A 16,917-nucleotide genomic window follows, 5' to 3' on the forward strand; every position below is an offset into this window, starting at 1 on the left:
GATTCCATCACAAAACAGTACAATGATTTGTTAGGAAGCACCTTCGTCAATGATCCCGTCTTTTCTCCTCCGCCCGTCCTTCAGGGGTCCGTTCCAGTCAGGCCAGGGTCCTCTGGACGCCCAGGTCAAGCTGTTAGAGTTCACCCTGGAGCAGAACTTTGAGGTGGTGTCGGTGAGCACCATCTCCTCTGTCATAGAGTCCATCACCTTCCTGGTGCACCACTACATCACCTGCTCTGACAAGGTGGTGTCCCGCAGCGGCTCCGACAGCGCTGTGGGCGCCCGCGCCTGCTTCGGAGGCCTGTTCGCCAACATCATCCGGCCCGGCGACGCCAAGGCGGTGTGCGGCGAGACCACACGCGACCAACTCATGTTCGACCTGCTCAAGCTGGTCAACGCCCTGGTCCAGCTGCCCCTGTCGGGTGACCGCGAGTTCAGCGGGCGTCTGCCGCCGGCGGGCAGCGGGGCGTCGGACAGCAGCGTGTCGGACGAGGAGAAGGTGTGTGGCAGCAAGGAGGGGGCAGCAGGGGGGTCCACCCCTAACCAGGGCCCTGCGGCCGGAGTGGCTGACCTGGTGCTGGCCAACCAGCAGATCATGAGCCAGATCCTCTCGGCTCTGGGCCAGTGCAACAGCAGCGCCATGGCTATGATCATAGGTAGGCCTTATACTCACACTTCCCTTTTTTAGAAAATGTTTATTTAGAGGGATCCCGGATTAGCGGCTAAGATATTAAAGTGCTTCTTATTGATAACGCTTTACCTACCTGTCTTTAGGTGCTAGTGGTCTCCACCTGACCAAGCATGAGAATTTCCATGGAGGACTAGATGCCATCTCTGTAGGAGACGGCCTTTTCACCATCCTCACTACCCTGAGCAAGAGGGCCACCTCGGTGCAGGTTATGCTGCAGCCCATCCTCACCTACATGGCCTGTGGGTACATGGGCAGACAGGTAAGACTGAGCTCAGCCATGACTGAACAGACATCATTGATTTTGTCTGTTTTTAGAGATTTACTTGTCAAGATTAAAAGGATTGAGGAAAAATATATTTTCTTTAATATTACTTCAGTTTATTAGATTTATAATTGTTTGACCTGTGGATTCTGAAAGTTTTTAAATCACAAGCAGTCTTTGTATTTCTCCCAGGGTTCCCTGTCGACATGCCAGCTGTCTGAGCCTCTGCTCTGGTTCATCCTCCGAGTGTTGGACACCAGCGAGGCACTTAAGGCATTCCACGACATGGGTACACACACACACACACATCTACACAATAAGGAAATATCCTTGTTCCGGTATACTGTACTGTCAATTAGACTTAACAGCTTGTGTTTGTATTTGACCTGTGTGCAGGTGGGGTCCAGTTGATCTGTAACAACATGGTGACCAGCACACGGGCCATAGTGAACACAGCACGCAGCATGGTGTCCACCATCATGAAGTTTCTGGACACTGGTCCAGGGAAGGCTGCAGATGGCAGCCTCAAAGCCCGGGTCCTAGCCGCCGAGCCCGACAACGCAGAGGGACTCCACAACTTTGCTCCGCTTGGTAAGTGAAGCGTCTCCTCTCATGTTGAATAGGTTCTCTTGTGTTTTTTTCCCTTTAACCTCTGTGTTGTAAAATGGGAATTGTGTCTGTCCTATTGAGTGCTGTTTGTCCGTCTGCAGGCACCATCACTTCCAGCAGCCCCACGGCCCAGCCGGCTGAGGTCCTCCTTCAGGCCACGCCCCCTCACAGACGGGCACGCTCGGCTGCCTGGTCTTACATCTTCCTGCCGGAGGAGGCGTGGTGTGACCTCACCATCCACCTTCCTGCTGCCGTTCTGCTCAAAGAGCTGCACATCCAGCCACACCTGGCCTCTCTCGCCAGTGAGTACTGCACCACGGCCCCGCTGGGGGACACTAGTGCAGACGAGTTGTCTAAATAGGAGACTGAATTAAATATAAACAGTTCAGTGAAATCTCTTGCAAAGAAATTACCTTAGTTGTCTAATTGATCATTTAAGTGAAAACCAGCAGGACTGCAGCTCAGGTATCAGCAAGAGAGCAGTGCCACTCTGCTTTAGAGTCTAAAGGCCACATTGTCTACTTACCTCTTAAGCATAGTTTTCCTCATGACTAACTTATTTCACCCACTCAAATATTAACCTACCGCTGTCGACTATAGTGCCATTTTTAAATATGCAAAACCTTTTCCATGCTTCTATCCAACACAATACACCATTGTGCCAGGCAGTACTAGTTGGAGAAAATAAACTAGGAACATATTCCACCATCTATTATTGCTAAACCCTGACGATGTCCCCTTTGTCCCTTTGTCCTATCGCCAGCTTGCCCTTCCTCTGTCTCGGTTGAGATCAGCGCGGACGGGGTCAACATGTTGCCTCTGTCCACACCCATCATCACCAGCGGCCTCACCTACATCAAGATCCAGCTGGTGAAGGCTGAGGTGGCGTCCGCCGTGTGTCTGAGGCTCCACCGGCCCCGCGACGCCAGCACCCTGGGCCTGTCCCAGATCAAACTGCTTGGCCTCACCGCCTTCGGCAACACCTCCTCAGCCACCGTCAACAACCCCTTCCTGCCCTCCGAGGACCAGGTCTCTAAAACCAGGTGCAGACATTCTTGCCCTTACAGGAACTTCTGTTAAATGTTACTTGAGAGTTTAAAAAATCTAATAATAAATGAAACCAGCAGTGTCACAGCAACTCTCTCTTCCTTGCCCTCCCTTTCTCTCCTAGTATTGGCTGGCTACGTCTGCTCCACCACTGTCTTACCCACGTCAGTGACCTGGAGGCCACGATGGCCAGCGCCGCTGCCCCCACCGCCAACCTGCTTCAGACCTGTGCCGCCCTGCTCATGTCCCCCTACTGCGGCATGCACTCGCCGAACATCGAAGCCGTGCTGGTCAAGATCGGCTTGCAGTCCACCCGCATCGGCCTCAAACTCATCGACATCCTGCTGAGGAACTGTGCAGCCTCCGGCACCGACCCTACCAGTAATTTGCCGCCGCATGAATAAAACGCGCATTGAGCACATTTGATCATTTGTGTAATTATACTTCAATCAAAAGATCTTGTCCTTCAGCTCTGTGTGTCATGGCGCTATCGTTTGAGTATCGTTTATATATGGACATCAATGGCTATTTTGTGATTTCTGTCGTTTTCTTTTTTTTAGACCTGAATAGTCCCCTGCTCTTTGGAAGGCTCAACGGTCTCTCTTCAGACTCCACCATTGACATCCTCTACCAGCTGGGAACCATACAAGATCCTGGGACTAAGGACAGGTAAAGACCCCCTTAACATCTACTGATCTAGGTGTTGAGCCTAGTACTGCTGGATCCATGTAATCTGGGTCTGTGAAGGCGGCTCTCGATATGTTAATTTTGACCTCTTAATCCCCGTCTCCCCCCCACAGGATCCAGGCCCTTCTCCAGTGGGTCCATGACTCATCGCTGGTGGCGGCCCACAAGAGGAGCGGCCCCTTGGGCTACATGCGCCAGAGCAGCTCCTCGTCACGGGAGTATGGCCTCGTCATGCCCTCGCCCTCCCACCTCCACTGTGTGGCGGCCATCTTGTGGCACAGCTACGAGCTCCCCGTGGACTATGACCTCCCAGTGCTGCTCAACGGAGAGCTGTTTGAGTAAGTGTTAAGGGCCGTTCACACCAAGGACTGTAACGATGACTTTAACTGATTTTTTAATATTTTTTAATCACTTTAAGAGCGATTACTTTTTTTTTTGTCCCTCCGACGATAAAACATTGACAACCAATCAAAAACGCATTCTGTTGAAGCGTTGTTGATTCTAGGTGCTCGGGGCTGCTCGGAGAGAAGGCAGAGCTCACAGTAAGCATGCCTGAATTTTACTGGGCATATGCGAGCGTATTGGTTGCAACATTAATTATAGGACGACTTGGGAGGATGGTCCACGAAAAATTACGCATTGATTAGGCCATATTTTCCAGTGGTAGGCCTTCTCTTTCTGGACCTAGTAATCGGAATAGACCCATAACTGATCCGAATGGTTACATAGTAAGTTATTTCAGCATGAAGCATTCAGAACAGGACTTTTGAGCAGTTTTTCAAATGCGTCTACGTCACTGCAGCTTAACAGCCCTATAGACAGTAGTTGTGTACACACTTGACAACAAAAATACATTCCTCATTGCACTGTGTTGTGGCTTAGGTGTAATAATTTCCTTGTCTAAAATCAATGGCCTGGTCAGTGTCGGGGAGCGCATCAGCCTTCCCGACAGGTAAATATGTATAGCCCTACTATTTAGCTGAAGGCCTAATATCAAGCTAATATTTAGTTTCTTACTTCAGCTACACCTCTGTAGCCTCTCTGTTCCAGCTGTCGGTGCTCAATATGCTGTAGGCCACACAAGCTTCTCCGCAATTCCTCTATGTGAAATCTCAGGAAAAGCTATAGACTACTAAAGCTATAGGACATTTATTTTAGCATCTTTTATACTTGGCCTAAATAGCCTTTTTTTCGTGGAGGGATGCAGGCGTGCTCTTGCTAATTACTAAATGTAAAATGGGCCAAGTGAACTGTTGCACAGGACAAACAGATGAGCACGCCGAAAAAGAGCCAAACTAAACATAAGTTTCTATATTTTTCATTACATGTTCATTGACGTGTTATTTGCAGTTTGTCACTATGACAATTGAAACACCCGGAAGTACAGACTGGTCTTGTTACCACCTTAATAGGCAGCGCGCAGTAGGACGCGTTGATCCGTTGACTGATGGGTGTACTGCAGAACGATCAACAGTCAGCTGGTGTGGATGCTCGCCAACGTTTTGTGGTTGTGTATAATATATATCATTCTAGCTATCATCCTTGGTGTGAATGACCCTTTATCCTGTCAGGGAAAAACCCACCGGTTCATCCTTGGTGTGTGCTCTTTTTGTTACGTCGTCATAGGCTAAGCTGAGCTTTCTCATGCTTTGAGCCATAAATGTTTGTAGAACATCTCGTTCTTTGTCGCCTGGGGAGAAAACAGCTCCCTGATTTTCAAAAGAAGTTTCTCCCATCCCCCCCTCTTGATACTGTGTGTCTTATACATATCCTCTGCAGACATGAATACTGCATGTCTACTCTGTACACATGAATACTTTACATCGAACAGGGAATGCAAAGTAAAAAAAAAATACCCACGTCTAACCTTTGGCTCCGTTGATCTCCAACCGACATATACAGACACAATTGAAAAGTCTCGGAAGGATTCATATGAAGGTTTCTTATCTTGTTATTTTAGGGGGAAAGATGTCTGTCCAGCGAGTGGCGCTTGCTTTGTTTATACCATTTTGTCTCCTTCTCTCCTGTAGACTTCTGTACAACTGGTCCATGTCCCTGCCGAGTAACATGGTGCTGAAGAAGGCAGTAGACAGCCTGCTCTGCTCCATGTGCCACATCCATCCCAGTTACTTCTCTCTGCTCATGTCCTGGATGGGCATCGTGGCCCCGCCCACCGCCGCCCAATCGCAGGCCCAGCACCGCCTCTCCATGACGGACGACGGAAAGAAGCAGCACGACCTCAGCAGCGCCAATGCTAACGCCACCACCAGTGCCGCTGCCACCGGCCTCACCGACGACTCCAAGCACGCACGGCCGCCCATCGCCCTGTCCGAGTCGGAACTGGCCACTCTGGCTTCAGCCTCCCAGTCACCCGGGGCAATAGAGCAGCTGCTGGACTCGGGCCTGCCCTCTCTGCTAGTCCGCAGCCTGGCCGGACTCTGCTGTGGCCTCCTGGCTGCCGCTGACCTGCCCCTGCCCGCCACCGCCCAGGCTGAACGACGGCAACACCATCACAACCACCACCCCCACTGCTCCTCCTCTTCTTCATCCTCTTCCTCTCAGAGCAGGGTGCCCCTGTCTGCAGAGCTGGCAGCCCCAGTGCTGCGTTTCCTCACAGAGGTGGGGAACAGTCATGCCATGAAGGACTGGCTTGGTGGGCCTGAGGTGAACACTCTGTGGACCGCTCTGCTGTTCCTGCTGTGCCACTCCAGTGCTAGCGCAGGGGGAGCCAGTGGTGGCCAGGGGCACACGGGAGCCCACTCTGCTGCCTCCGGTGGTGCGTGCTGCCCCCCTCCTCCGCCTCCACCCCTGCCCTCTGGGTCGCGCTACTCTCTCGCCTCCTCGTCCCGGGGCAGCGGGCTCACCACCCAGCAGAGGACAGCCATCGAGAACGCCACAGTGGCCTTCTTCCTGCAGTGCATCTCCTGCCACCCCAACAACCAGCGGCTCATGGCACAGGTCTGGTGGAATGCCTTGACGACACATATTTCCACCTGACCTACAGTGACTGTGATGTTTTACTAACGTGTGTTTATGGTGGTTTCTCCCTCCCCGTAGGTGCTGTGTGAGCTCTTCCAGTCAGCCCCCCAGCGTGGAAACGTGCCCGTCTCTGGCAACATCTCCGGCTTCATCCGCAGGCTCTTCCTACAACTCATGCTGGAGGACGAGAAGGTCACAGTCTTCCTGCAGTCGCCCTGTCCGGTGGGTACCAAGTTTGTGTAGCCTCTGATCTCGGATCAGCTCTCCATACCCTCAGTCCTAAACTTCACCATAACGTGGGAAAATGTTAAACTGACCTTAAATCATAATCCTGGAGCAATTTAAATATCCTACCTATGGACTTGCATTGGAAATAAATAATGCTGTGATATGATATCCCCAGGTGGCCACAAGGGGCCAGCCCAGCAGTACAGACAATCCCTCTTCACTCGAGGCTTTCCCCAGACTGATGCTTGTTGGAGAAATGGCACTGCACTTCAGTCACATTAATGCTCCATCTTTCACCCTCCTCACTGATTAGTTGTCATGAGTGGAGTTTAGAGAGCAGTCACGGTGGTGGTGAGGGGGGGGGTTAAATTGTCTAAAGATAATTTAATTTGAACCTCCTACCTCTCACTGTCCTCATTATTATGCCCCATCCCGTTTTTGATGATATACATGGTGTCAGGGAAGGGTGAGGGTCATTCCATGGACAAGGTGAAGGATGACTGTTGTGCATGGCATGCCGAGAGGTTTCTGATTATGCACAGCGAGACAAGCCTACATGTACTCTAACTTAGGAGGTCATTTGTGTGCTGAATTACACAAGGAGTCCTGGGAATCACAGCTGTGAAGGTTAATCATGTATGATCAGTCTGTGATTAATAGTAGGGTGGGTCTACATGCTAATGTGTTTACGCCTTAGGTAATGTCATAGTCCACCTTCTTGTGCCTTACCCCCCCCCCCCAAAAAGGTTTTACTTACAGTACCAGTCAAAAGTTTGAACACACCTACTCATTCAAAGGTTTTTCTTTATTTTAAAAATGTTCTACATTGGATGTCTTCACTATTATTCTACAAACTATGAAATGACACATATGGAATCATGTAGTAACCAACAAAGTGTGAAACAAATCTAAATATATTTGAGATTGTTCAAAGTAGCCACCCTTTGCCTTGATGACAGCTTTGTACACTCTTGGCTTCACCTGGAATTATTTTCCAACAGTTTTGAATGAGTCTTGAATGAGTCTTGAATGAGTTGCGGTCCAACTCATACCAAACCATCTCAATTGGGTTGAGGTCAGGTGATTCTGGAGTCCAGGTCATATGATGCAACATTCATCACTCTTACATTTACATTTAAGTCATTTAGCAGACGCTCTTATCCAGAGCGACTTATTTGTCTTGGTCAAATAGCCCTTACACAGCCTGGAGGTGTGTTGGATCATTTTCCTCTTGAAAAACAAATGATAGTCCCACTAAGTGCAAACCAGATGGGATGGCGTATCGCTGCAGAATGCTGTGGTAGCTATGCTGGTTAAGCGTGCCTTGAATTCTAAATAAATCACAGTATCACCAGCAAAGCACCATCACACCTCCGCCATGCTTCACGGTGGGAACCACACATGCTGAGATAATCCGTTCGCCTACTCTGGGTCTCACAAAGACACAATGTTTGCAACCAAAAATCTCAAATTTGAACTCATCAGACCGAAAGACAGATTTCCACTGGTCTAATGTCCATTGCTCGTGTTTCTTGGCCCGAACTGGTCTCTTCTTATTAGTGTCTTTTTAGTAGTGGTTTCTTTGCAGCAATTTGACCATGAAGTCCTGATTCACAGTCTCCTCTGTACAGTTGATGTTGAGATGTTACTTGAACTCTGTAAAGCATTTATTTGGGCTGCAGTTTCTGAGGCTGGTAACTCTAATGATCTTATCCTCTGCAGCAGAGGTAACTGTCTTCCTTTCCTGTGGCGGTCCTCATGAGAGACAGTTTCATCATAGCTCTTGATGGTTTTTGCGACTGCATTTGGAGAAACTTTCAAAGTTCTGGACTGACCTTCATGTCTTAAAGTTATGATGGACTGTCGTTTGTCTTTGCTTATTTGAGCTGTTCTTGCCATAATATGTACTTAGCCGTATTTGGTAAAATTATATCTTCTGTATACCACCCCTACCATGTCACAACACAACTGATTGGCTCAAACGCATAAAGAAGTAAAGAAATTCCACAAATGAACTTTTAACAAGGCACACCTGTTAATTGAAATGCATTCCAGGTGACTACCTCAAGAATGTGGTTGAGAGAATACCAGGAGTGTGCAAAGCTGTCAAGGCGGCTACAAATAAATATAAAATATATTTTGATTTAACACTTTTGGTTAATACACGATTTCTTATGTGTTATTTCATGGTTTTTATGTCTCCACTATTATTCTACAATGTAGAAAATAGCACAAATAAAGAATCCCTGGAATGAGTAGTGGTCAACTTTTGACTGATACTGTACATCAGGATTTTTCAGATCTGCAAAAAGTGAATGATGTATTCTGTAGACTTGCCCAGCATTTTCATTTCATCAGCGTTGTAATTGTCAGTTGATCTGTGATATTTAAGTAAGGATCACTACATTTCTCCCTAATCTGAATCTCACTGGAGGGAACATTGACATTTTGATTTGCTGTCAATCAAAAAAAAAAACGGTTGACTTTTTATGATGCTCGCGACCATACCAAGATATGGGTGCTTGAACATTATTGTTCCTATGAGACGTTTATTAGACTTGCCTAAAAGCCAAGGTGCATGTTTCAAACAGCATTTTATATTACATCATCTTGATGGCTTCTGCTGCCAGGCTAGTCACTGCAGTGTAGAGTTGTCAGGAAAGTGTACTGTGGGGCCTGAGTGACAGTTGTGAAGTTGTGTTTGGAACTGCAGTGACTTGTCCAAGGACCCTCCGTAGCCGAGCCGTGCTCTGGCGACACCATGCCTGTCGCCTGCAGGTCGCAGAAGGCGATGGATGTCGCCTGGGATGTCGTGAACATGTAACATTCATGCTGAATGAGAAGCCTTGTCAACTCCAATAAAGGTCGAGGCAGGAGTGATGGAGTGGGAGGTCTTTAGCCAAAGCCGGCCTCATTCAATCTCAATGTGGCCCTGCGTAGTGCTACTGAATCTTTCATAACTTTCACCTCTCTTTCACTCTCTCGTAGTCATGATCATTCATAACATCGGTGGTATTATGTACTTGGACTGTCCTAATACTTTCTCATCCGTCTTCAGCTGTACAAGGGCCGCATCAACGCTACCAGCCATGTGATCCAGCACCCCATGTACGGAGCAGGGCACAAGTACCGCAGTCTCCACCTCCCCATCTCCACCGCCCTGGCTGAAGTCCTGGACCGGGTGTCTGGTAAGTCTGCTACCCATCTGTCACAATTGATGGGAACTGAGTTATGTGAGACGCACTGCATCCAATTTTCTTTGTGCTGTTTTAAATAACTCCTGTCTATTTTCTAAAATAATCGTTGGGGCCCAATCTCTCTCTAAACTAACCCGGCCTGTTCCCTTCTCCTTAAGGGGACGATGTCCACACCTATAATCTCAGTGAGCATATAGGCGATGTCCATTAATTTGACAAGCATTTCACTGCACCTGTGAAAACACCTTGCAAGTCTGAGTACGTGACCGGTAAACTTTGATTAGTGATGAACAGCAGGTGAAGTGTGTTACGCAACATTGATGGGGAATTACTATAAATATTTTTCCTCGTAGCCTCATCAACCTCCTCAATATTATGTGGCCCACAGATAAAGTGGAGCAGAGTGTCCCTTGTCACTCAGACAACCCCTCCTCCGACAGCCACAGACACACGGGATTTGAATGGCGGGGGAAACCCGCTCTCCGTACGCCGCTCGTCATTCAAGCATTTTATCCCCTCTCACTGGGTCCTTAAATGATTTAAAAGGCAGCCATATTTGAAGTTAATGCACCATGTCAGCACCTCGCACATTGTCGGACACACACACACACACAATCTCCCTGGGCATAAACATTGACCTTTTCAGGCGACTGCTGGGTCCACTCACATCTCCTCATTAGCGTGAGTATGGAAGAGTGTCTCGCCATATTATTTTCCCAGCAGGTGGAGATGAGCGTTCTGATTAATGGCTACGGAGTTGATCAGCTGGTGGCAACTGTGTTTTAGAGAGAACATCAGTCGAAACATACGCTTAACCCCCATACACATGCCTAGCATAGTGGCACTTAAATCACACACCCTCATTCCGGTCTTTAACCCGGCTGGTCCACTCTGTGATTGAAATAGCCCTGCGTGAGCTCACGCACTGATTTATTTGTATTTATTTTGTTGGCCTTTTCCAGAAGTCCCAGAGTTATGTAAGAAGCACTGAATCCAATGTTTCCTTGTGCTCTATTAAATAACTCATACATTTCCTAAAATAGTCGTTGAGGCCCAGTCTCTCTCTCTAAACTAACCCGGCCTGTCCCCTTCTCCTCAGGGGGGACGATGTTCGCACCTATAATCTCAGGGAGCAAATAGCCTATGTCCATTCTAGATTAGAAATGCCCTCTTAAAAACACGCTACCCCCCCCTCAAAACATGATCAAACAGTAATATAAACCAAGACGGGAGAGGTGTTAAATTTAAGCCATTATCTGGTTGTCAATGTCAAGCGCGTGTGGTGGTGGGCTCCAGCTTTGTGACGGCATGGCACGGTTAGCTGTGTGGCTATGATAAGTGGTTCTCCTCCCGGGACCTTGAGAACACCAGATACACCTGATACAACAGGGCGTTATGAGGCTCTACCCAGTGAGGGAGGTGCAGGCTCAGTTAATAATACAGCCCAGACCGCTACATACAGCTAGCGCTAGCCAGGGGTCTTTTTAAAGGAGCCTGCGTTAGTGGCCCTTGGAATTGCTAATAGCAGATTATTTGCTATCTAGCCCATCTTATCTGAACTCCCAGGGAATGGAGGACTGAGATGGGCCAACGTCTCATTGATTGCGTAGCCTTGTTCGTGCATACATTAGGGTTGATGTCAATACTTGTGTGCACTGGACCAGTTGGCCACTGGCGACTGAGGCTGTACATACAATGCCTTGCGTAAGTATTCGGCCCCCTTGAACTTTGCGACCTTTTGCCACATTTCAGGCTTCAAACATAAAGATATAAAACTGTATTTTTTTTGTGAAGAATCAACAACAAGTGGGACACAATCATGAAGTGGAACGACATTTATTGGATATTTCAAACTTTTTTAACAAAAACTGAAAATTTGGGCGTGCAAAATTATTCAGCCCCTTTACTTTCAGTGCAGCAAACTCTCTCCAGAAGTTCAGTGAGGATCTCTGAATGATCCAATGTTGACCTAAATGACTAATGATGATAAGTACAATCCACCTGTGTGTAATCAAGTCTCCGTATAAATGCACCTGCACTGTGATAGTCTCAGAGGTCCGTTAAAAGCGCAGAGAGCATCATGAAGAACAAGGAACACACCAGGCAGGTCCGAGATACTGTTGTGAAGAAATTTAAAGCCGGATTTGGATACAAAAAGATTTCCCAAGCTTTAAACATCCCAAGGAGCACTGTGCAAGCGATAATATTGAAATGCAAGGAGTATCAGACCACTGCAAATCTACCAAGACCTGGCCATCCCTCTAAACTTTCAGCTCATACAAGGAGAAGACTGATCAGAGATGCAGCCAAGAGGCCCATGATCACCCTGGATGAACTGCAGAGATCTACAGCTGAGGTGGGAGACTCTGTCCATAGGACAACAATCAGTCGTATATTGCACAAATCTGGCCTTTATGGAAGAGTGGCAAGAAGAAAGCCATTTCTTAAAGATATCCATAAAAAGTGTTGTTTAAAGTTTGCCACAAGCCACCTGGGAGACACACCAAACATGTGGAAGAAGGTGCTCTGGTCAGATGAAACCAAAATGGAACTTTTTGGCAACAATGCAAAACGTTATGTTTGGCGTAAAAGCAACACAGCTCATCACCCTGAACACACCATCCCCACTGTCAAACATGGTGGTGGCAGCATCATGGTTTGGGCCTGCTTTTCTTCAGCAGGGACAGGGAAGATGGTTAAAATTGATGGGAAGATGGAGCCAAATACAGGACCATTCTGGAAGATAACCTGATGGAGTCTGCAAAAGACCTGAGACTGGGACGGAGATTTGTCTTCCAACAAGACAATGATCCAAAACATAAAGCAAAATCTACAATGGAATGGTTCAAAAATAAACATATCCAGGTGTTAGAATGGCCAAGTCAAAGTCCAGACCTGAATCCAATCGAGAATCTGTGGAAAGAACTGAAAACTGCTGTTCACAAATGCTCTCCATCCAACCTCACTGAGCTCGAGCTGTTTTGCAAGCAGGAATGGGGAAAAATTTCAGTCTCTCGTTGTGCAAAACTGATAGACATACCCCAAGAGACTTACAGCTGTAATCGCAACAAAAGCAAAAGGCGCTACAAATTATTAACTTAAGGGGGCTGAATAATTTTGCACGCCCAATTTTTCAGTTTTTGATTTGTTAAAAAAGTTTGAAATATCCAATAAATGTTGTTCCACTTCATGATTGTGTCCCATTTGTTGTTGATTCTTCACAAAAAAATATAAAACTGTATCTTTATGTTTGAAGCCTGAAGTGTGGCAAAAGGTCGCAAAGTTCAAGGGGGCCGAATACTTTCGCAAGGCACTGTATTATGACAATTAGCATTTACTCTTTCACATGTGACTTGTTACCGAAGGGTGGCTCTAATGTGCCCCGTCTCGTTCTCTCCCCTCCATCCCTTATTCAGACACCCCCAGCATCACAGCAAAGCTGATCAACGAACAGAAGGAGGACAAGGAGAAGAAGAATCAAGAGGAGAAGGAGAAGATGAAGACCGACAGTGGTTTCCAGGACAACTACAGCGTTGTCGTGGCCTCAGGTACACGTTTTGGCTCTCTCCGATCTGTCAGCTTATCGTGGTGGGGAACCTCATCCCTTCCCTCCCACGCCTGCCAATCATTATGGCTTAGCAGGAGTAGATTAATTCATTTATCCTGTTGCACCAATTAGAGGGCAAGAATTGTTTGGCTGGTAGCTGGGCTTCCAGCCATATGTTGAGCTCCTGCACCAAATGTAAAGGGAATGATTGGTCTCCTTGTATGTGGAAATAAGTCCTTGGGAAATATATATATTTGTAAATGGACAAATGGCTTAATATCCCATTTCTCTTGAAATATTGAAAGTGTTTGGTGGATGAGAAGCATTAGACAGAAGCACACCTCTAGAATCACATTCCCTAGGATGTAAAAGTGCAATTTTACGTGATAAAATTACCGGTGTGTGTTTCCCTGCCAGGCTTGAAGTCCCAGTCGAAGAGAGCTCTTTCCACCCCTCCTCGTCCCCCTTCGCGGAGGGGCCGGGTGATGAGCGACAAGCTGACATCCTCCTCAGGTGTGGACCCCTCCGCCAAAACGCTCAGCGTGCCTGTCTTCCACCTCTACCACAAGCTGCTCCCAGGTACTGTACACACACACACACACACACACACACACACACACACACACACACACACACACACAGTTGTCAGCTCCCCTCCTTCCAGAACCTCCCTCTGCCAAGGGAAGCCTATTGATCCGACCTGCTTAATGAAGCTGTGACCTCCGTCTCAGTCAATTCATTGAGCCAGTGTGTGTTGCTGGGACCCTGGGGTGTCCAGGTAAATGTTCATTTAACTTTTGATACTTTCGATGTTGTTACTTTTAGACATTGTGTCAATATTGAAAATCACAGCCAACATGATCCAAGTATTCCCAAACTCTGGGAAGATGAGCAGAAACATGATCAGACCTGGGTTTGCAAGGACACGGATGTACTATGAGCAAAAACAGCACTCCATCCATGATGTCTTGTCTTCACATGTTGTCATTGTTATCTAGGTCACTAGCCTTCATGATACATAGCTGTCATGTATTTCCTGTCCCTCTGGGCCTGGTAGTGTGACCACAAGGCTTTGGTTCCTCACTGTGAACACTCTCATCCCCTCCTCTACCCCTCAGGTCAACCCCTGCCGGCAGAGATGACACTGGCTCAGCTGTTGACCCTGCTTTATGACCGTAAGCTGCCCCAGGGCTACCGGTCCATCGATTTGACCGTCAAGCTGGGCTCCAAGGTCATCGCCGACCCGGGCCTCTCCAAGACGGACTCGTTCAAACGGCTCCGCACAGAGAAAGGTATTTTAGAGCATTCACGTACACACACGCACACGCTTGCGTTCAGACCTATAAACACACACACACACACACACAATCTCACACTCCTCCTACCTCCCTCTGCTTCTGTCATTTTTCTTCTTGCTCTGCAGTTAGTGTGTAAAGTGAGCCCGGAACGTCTCTCTCCACGCGTCCCCTGACAGCCCATTCCACAGCGCGATTAATGGCTCTTCCCTTTCACTGCCATCCATTTCTCTGTCTGAGCGCTGGGCCTCTGTCTCCTGAGATGTCGTATGGTGCCATTACCAGTCTCTGGAACGGGTGGGCCAGTGGGAGACTCATACTCACTCCGCTCTTCTTCACTGTGTTGCGTAATAGGGCTCAGGAAGCAAATGTATATCCAGTTCTACAATGACGCTGTACACTAGTGGTGTCCAACTCATTTTGCACCGGGGGCCGCATTCTTCGAGGTCTGGAGGGCCACGCTTCAAATTGTATATACACTGCTCAAAAAAATAAAGGGAACACTAAAATAACACATCCTAGATCTGAATGAATTAAATATTCTTATTAAATACTTTTTTCTTTACATAGTTGAATGTGCTGACAACAAAATCACACAAAAATTATCAATGGAAATCAAATTGATCAACCCATGGAGGTCTGGATTTGGAGTCACACTCAAAATTAAAGTGGAAAACCACACTACAGGCTGATTCAACTTTGATGTAATGTCCTTAAAACAAGTCAAAATGAGTCTCAGTTGTGTGTGTGGCCTCCACGTGCCTATATGACTTCCCTAGAACGCCTGGGCATGCTCCTGATGAGGTGGCGGATGGTCTCCTGAGGGATCTCCTCCCAGACCTGGACTAAAGCATCTGCCAACTCCTGGACAGTCTGTGGTGCAACGTGGTGTTGGTGAATGGAGCGAGACATGATGTCCCAGATGTGCTCTATTGGATTCAGGTCTGGGGAACGGGTGGGCCAGTCCATAGCATCAATGCCTTCCTCTTGCAGGAACTGCTGACACACTCCAGCCACATGAGGTCTAGCATTGTCTTGCATTAGGAGGAACCCAGGGCCACCCGCACCAGCATATGGTCTCACAAGGAGTCTGAGGATCTCATCTCGGTACCTAATGGCAGTCAGGCTACCTCTGGCGAGCACATGGAGGGCTGTGCGGCCCCCCCAAAGAAATGCCACCCCACACCATGACTGACCCACCGCCAAACCGGTCATGCTGGAGGATGTTGCAGGCAGCAGAACGTTCTCCACAGCTTCTCCAGACTCTGTCACGTCTGTCACATGTGCTCAGTGTGAACCTGCTTTCATCTGTGAAGAGCACAGAGCGCCAGTGGCGAATTTGCCAATCTTGGTGTTCTCCCCACCTGTGGACGTCGGGCCCTCATACCACCCTCATGGAGTCTTTTTCTGACCGTTTGAGCAGACGCATGCATATTTGTGGCCTGCTGGAGGTCATTTTGCAGGGCTCTGGCAGGGCTCCTCCTGCTCCTCCTTGCACAAAGGCGGAGGTAGCGGTCCTGCTACTGGGTTGTTGCCCTCCTACGGCCTCCTCCACGTCTCCTGATTTACTGGCCTGTCTCCTGGTAGCGCCTCCATGCTCTGGACACTACGCTGACAGACACAGCAAACCTTCTTGCCACAGCTCGCATTGATGTGCCATCCTGGATGAGCTTCACTACCTGAGCCACTTGTGTGGGTTGTAGACTCCGTCTCATGCTACCACTAGAGTGAAAGGACAGCCAGCATTCAAAAGTGACCAAAACATCAGCCATGAAGCATAGGAACTGAGAAGTGGTCTGTGATCACCACCTGACTTGGAGTTACATTGTGTTGTTTAAGTGTTCCCTTTATTTTTTGGAGCAGTGTATTTTCTTGCGGTCAAGATTTGCAGTCAAAAAAATCTATCATTTTTTATGCTGCCTGGCTTTTTTAGCGTTCATTGTGGTGATTATTAGGGAGCTGGACAGTCAAACTATGAATGTAGGTCCATTTATTTCTACACAATTTTGATTTGGAATCATTTGCATTTGAACATATATTGCGTTTGTTTGGCACGCCTGCTTGTACGCCTTCTCTGCCTCTTGGGCCAGGGTTTACTTAAGATGGAAAGCTATTATTTTACGATCATCAATTGGCCTCAATGACTTCACTGTAAGAGAAAGATGGAAATGTTTGCTGTATGACAAAAATGAGTTTGGACGAGGGAGTGGAGGCTTGAAAATGGCATGGGTGCATCAACTTCAGTAAATACAGGCCAGTCTTTTTCCATCAAATCCCATTTGAATGTAACTTTGTTTTTTTAGTCCCCCTTGTATCCCCTGTTACCTGGTATTCCTGCTTCAAAAGAAAAGCTCTGATGCTTGAAAGCTCCCAAT

General features: G+C 47.7%; 1 protein-coding gene across 1 annotated transcript in view; it reads left to right on the forward strand.

Annotated features, from left to right (window-relative positions):
* LOC124038225 (baculoviral IAP repeat-containing protein 6-like) overlaps positions 1–16,917 on the forward strand; it is a 135,782-nt gene that overhangs the window by 53,143 nt on the left and 65,722 nt on the right. Inside the window, 15 exon segments of the mRNA XM_046353819.1 lie at positions 85–656; positions 775–950; positions 1,146–1,242; positions 1,350–1,544; positions 1,664–1,864; positions 2,326–2,605; positions 2,734–2,990; positions 3,170–3,278; positions 3,410–3,634; positions 5,327–6,254; positions 6,354–6,497; positions 9,562–9,691; positions 13,117–13,248; positions 13,665–13,826; positions 14,366–14,539. Of these exon segments, the coding sequence (XP_046209775.1) occupies positions 85–656; positions 775–950; positions 1,146–1,242; positions 1,350–1,544; positions 1,664–1,864; positions 2,326–2,605; positions 2,734–2,990; positions 3,170–3,278; positions 3,410–3,634; positions 5,327–6,254; positions 6,354–6,497; positions 9,562–9,691; positions 13,117–13,248; positions 13,665–13,826; positions 14,366–14,539 (3,782 nt within the window).

The sequence above is a fragment of the Oncorhynchus gorbuscha genome, linkage group LG06 (genome assembly GCF_021184085.1).
Source record: "Oncorhynchus gorbuscha isolate QuinsamMale2020 ecotype Even-year linkage group LG06, OgorEven_v1.0, whole genome shotgun sequence".
NCBI lineage: Eukaryota > Metazoa > Chordata > Actinopteri > Salmoniformes > Salmonidae > Oncorhynchus > Oncorhynchus gorbuscha.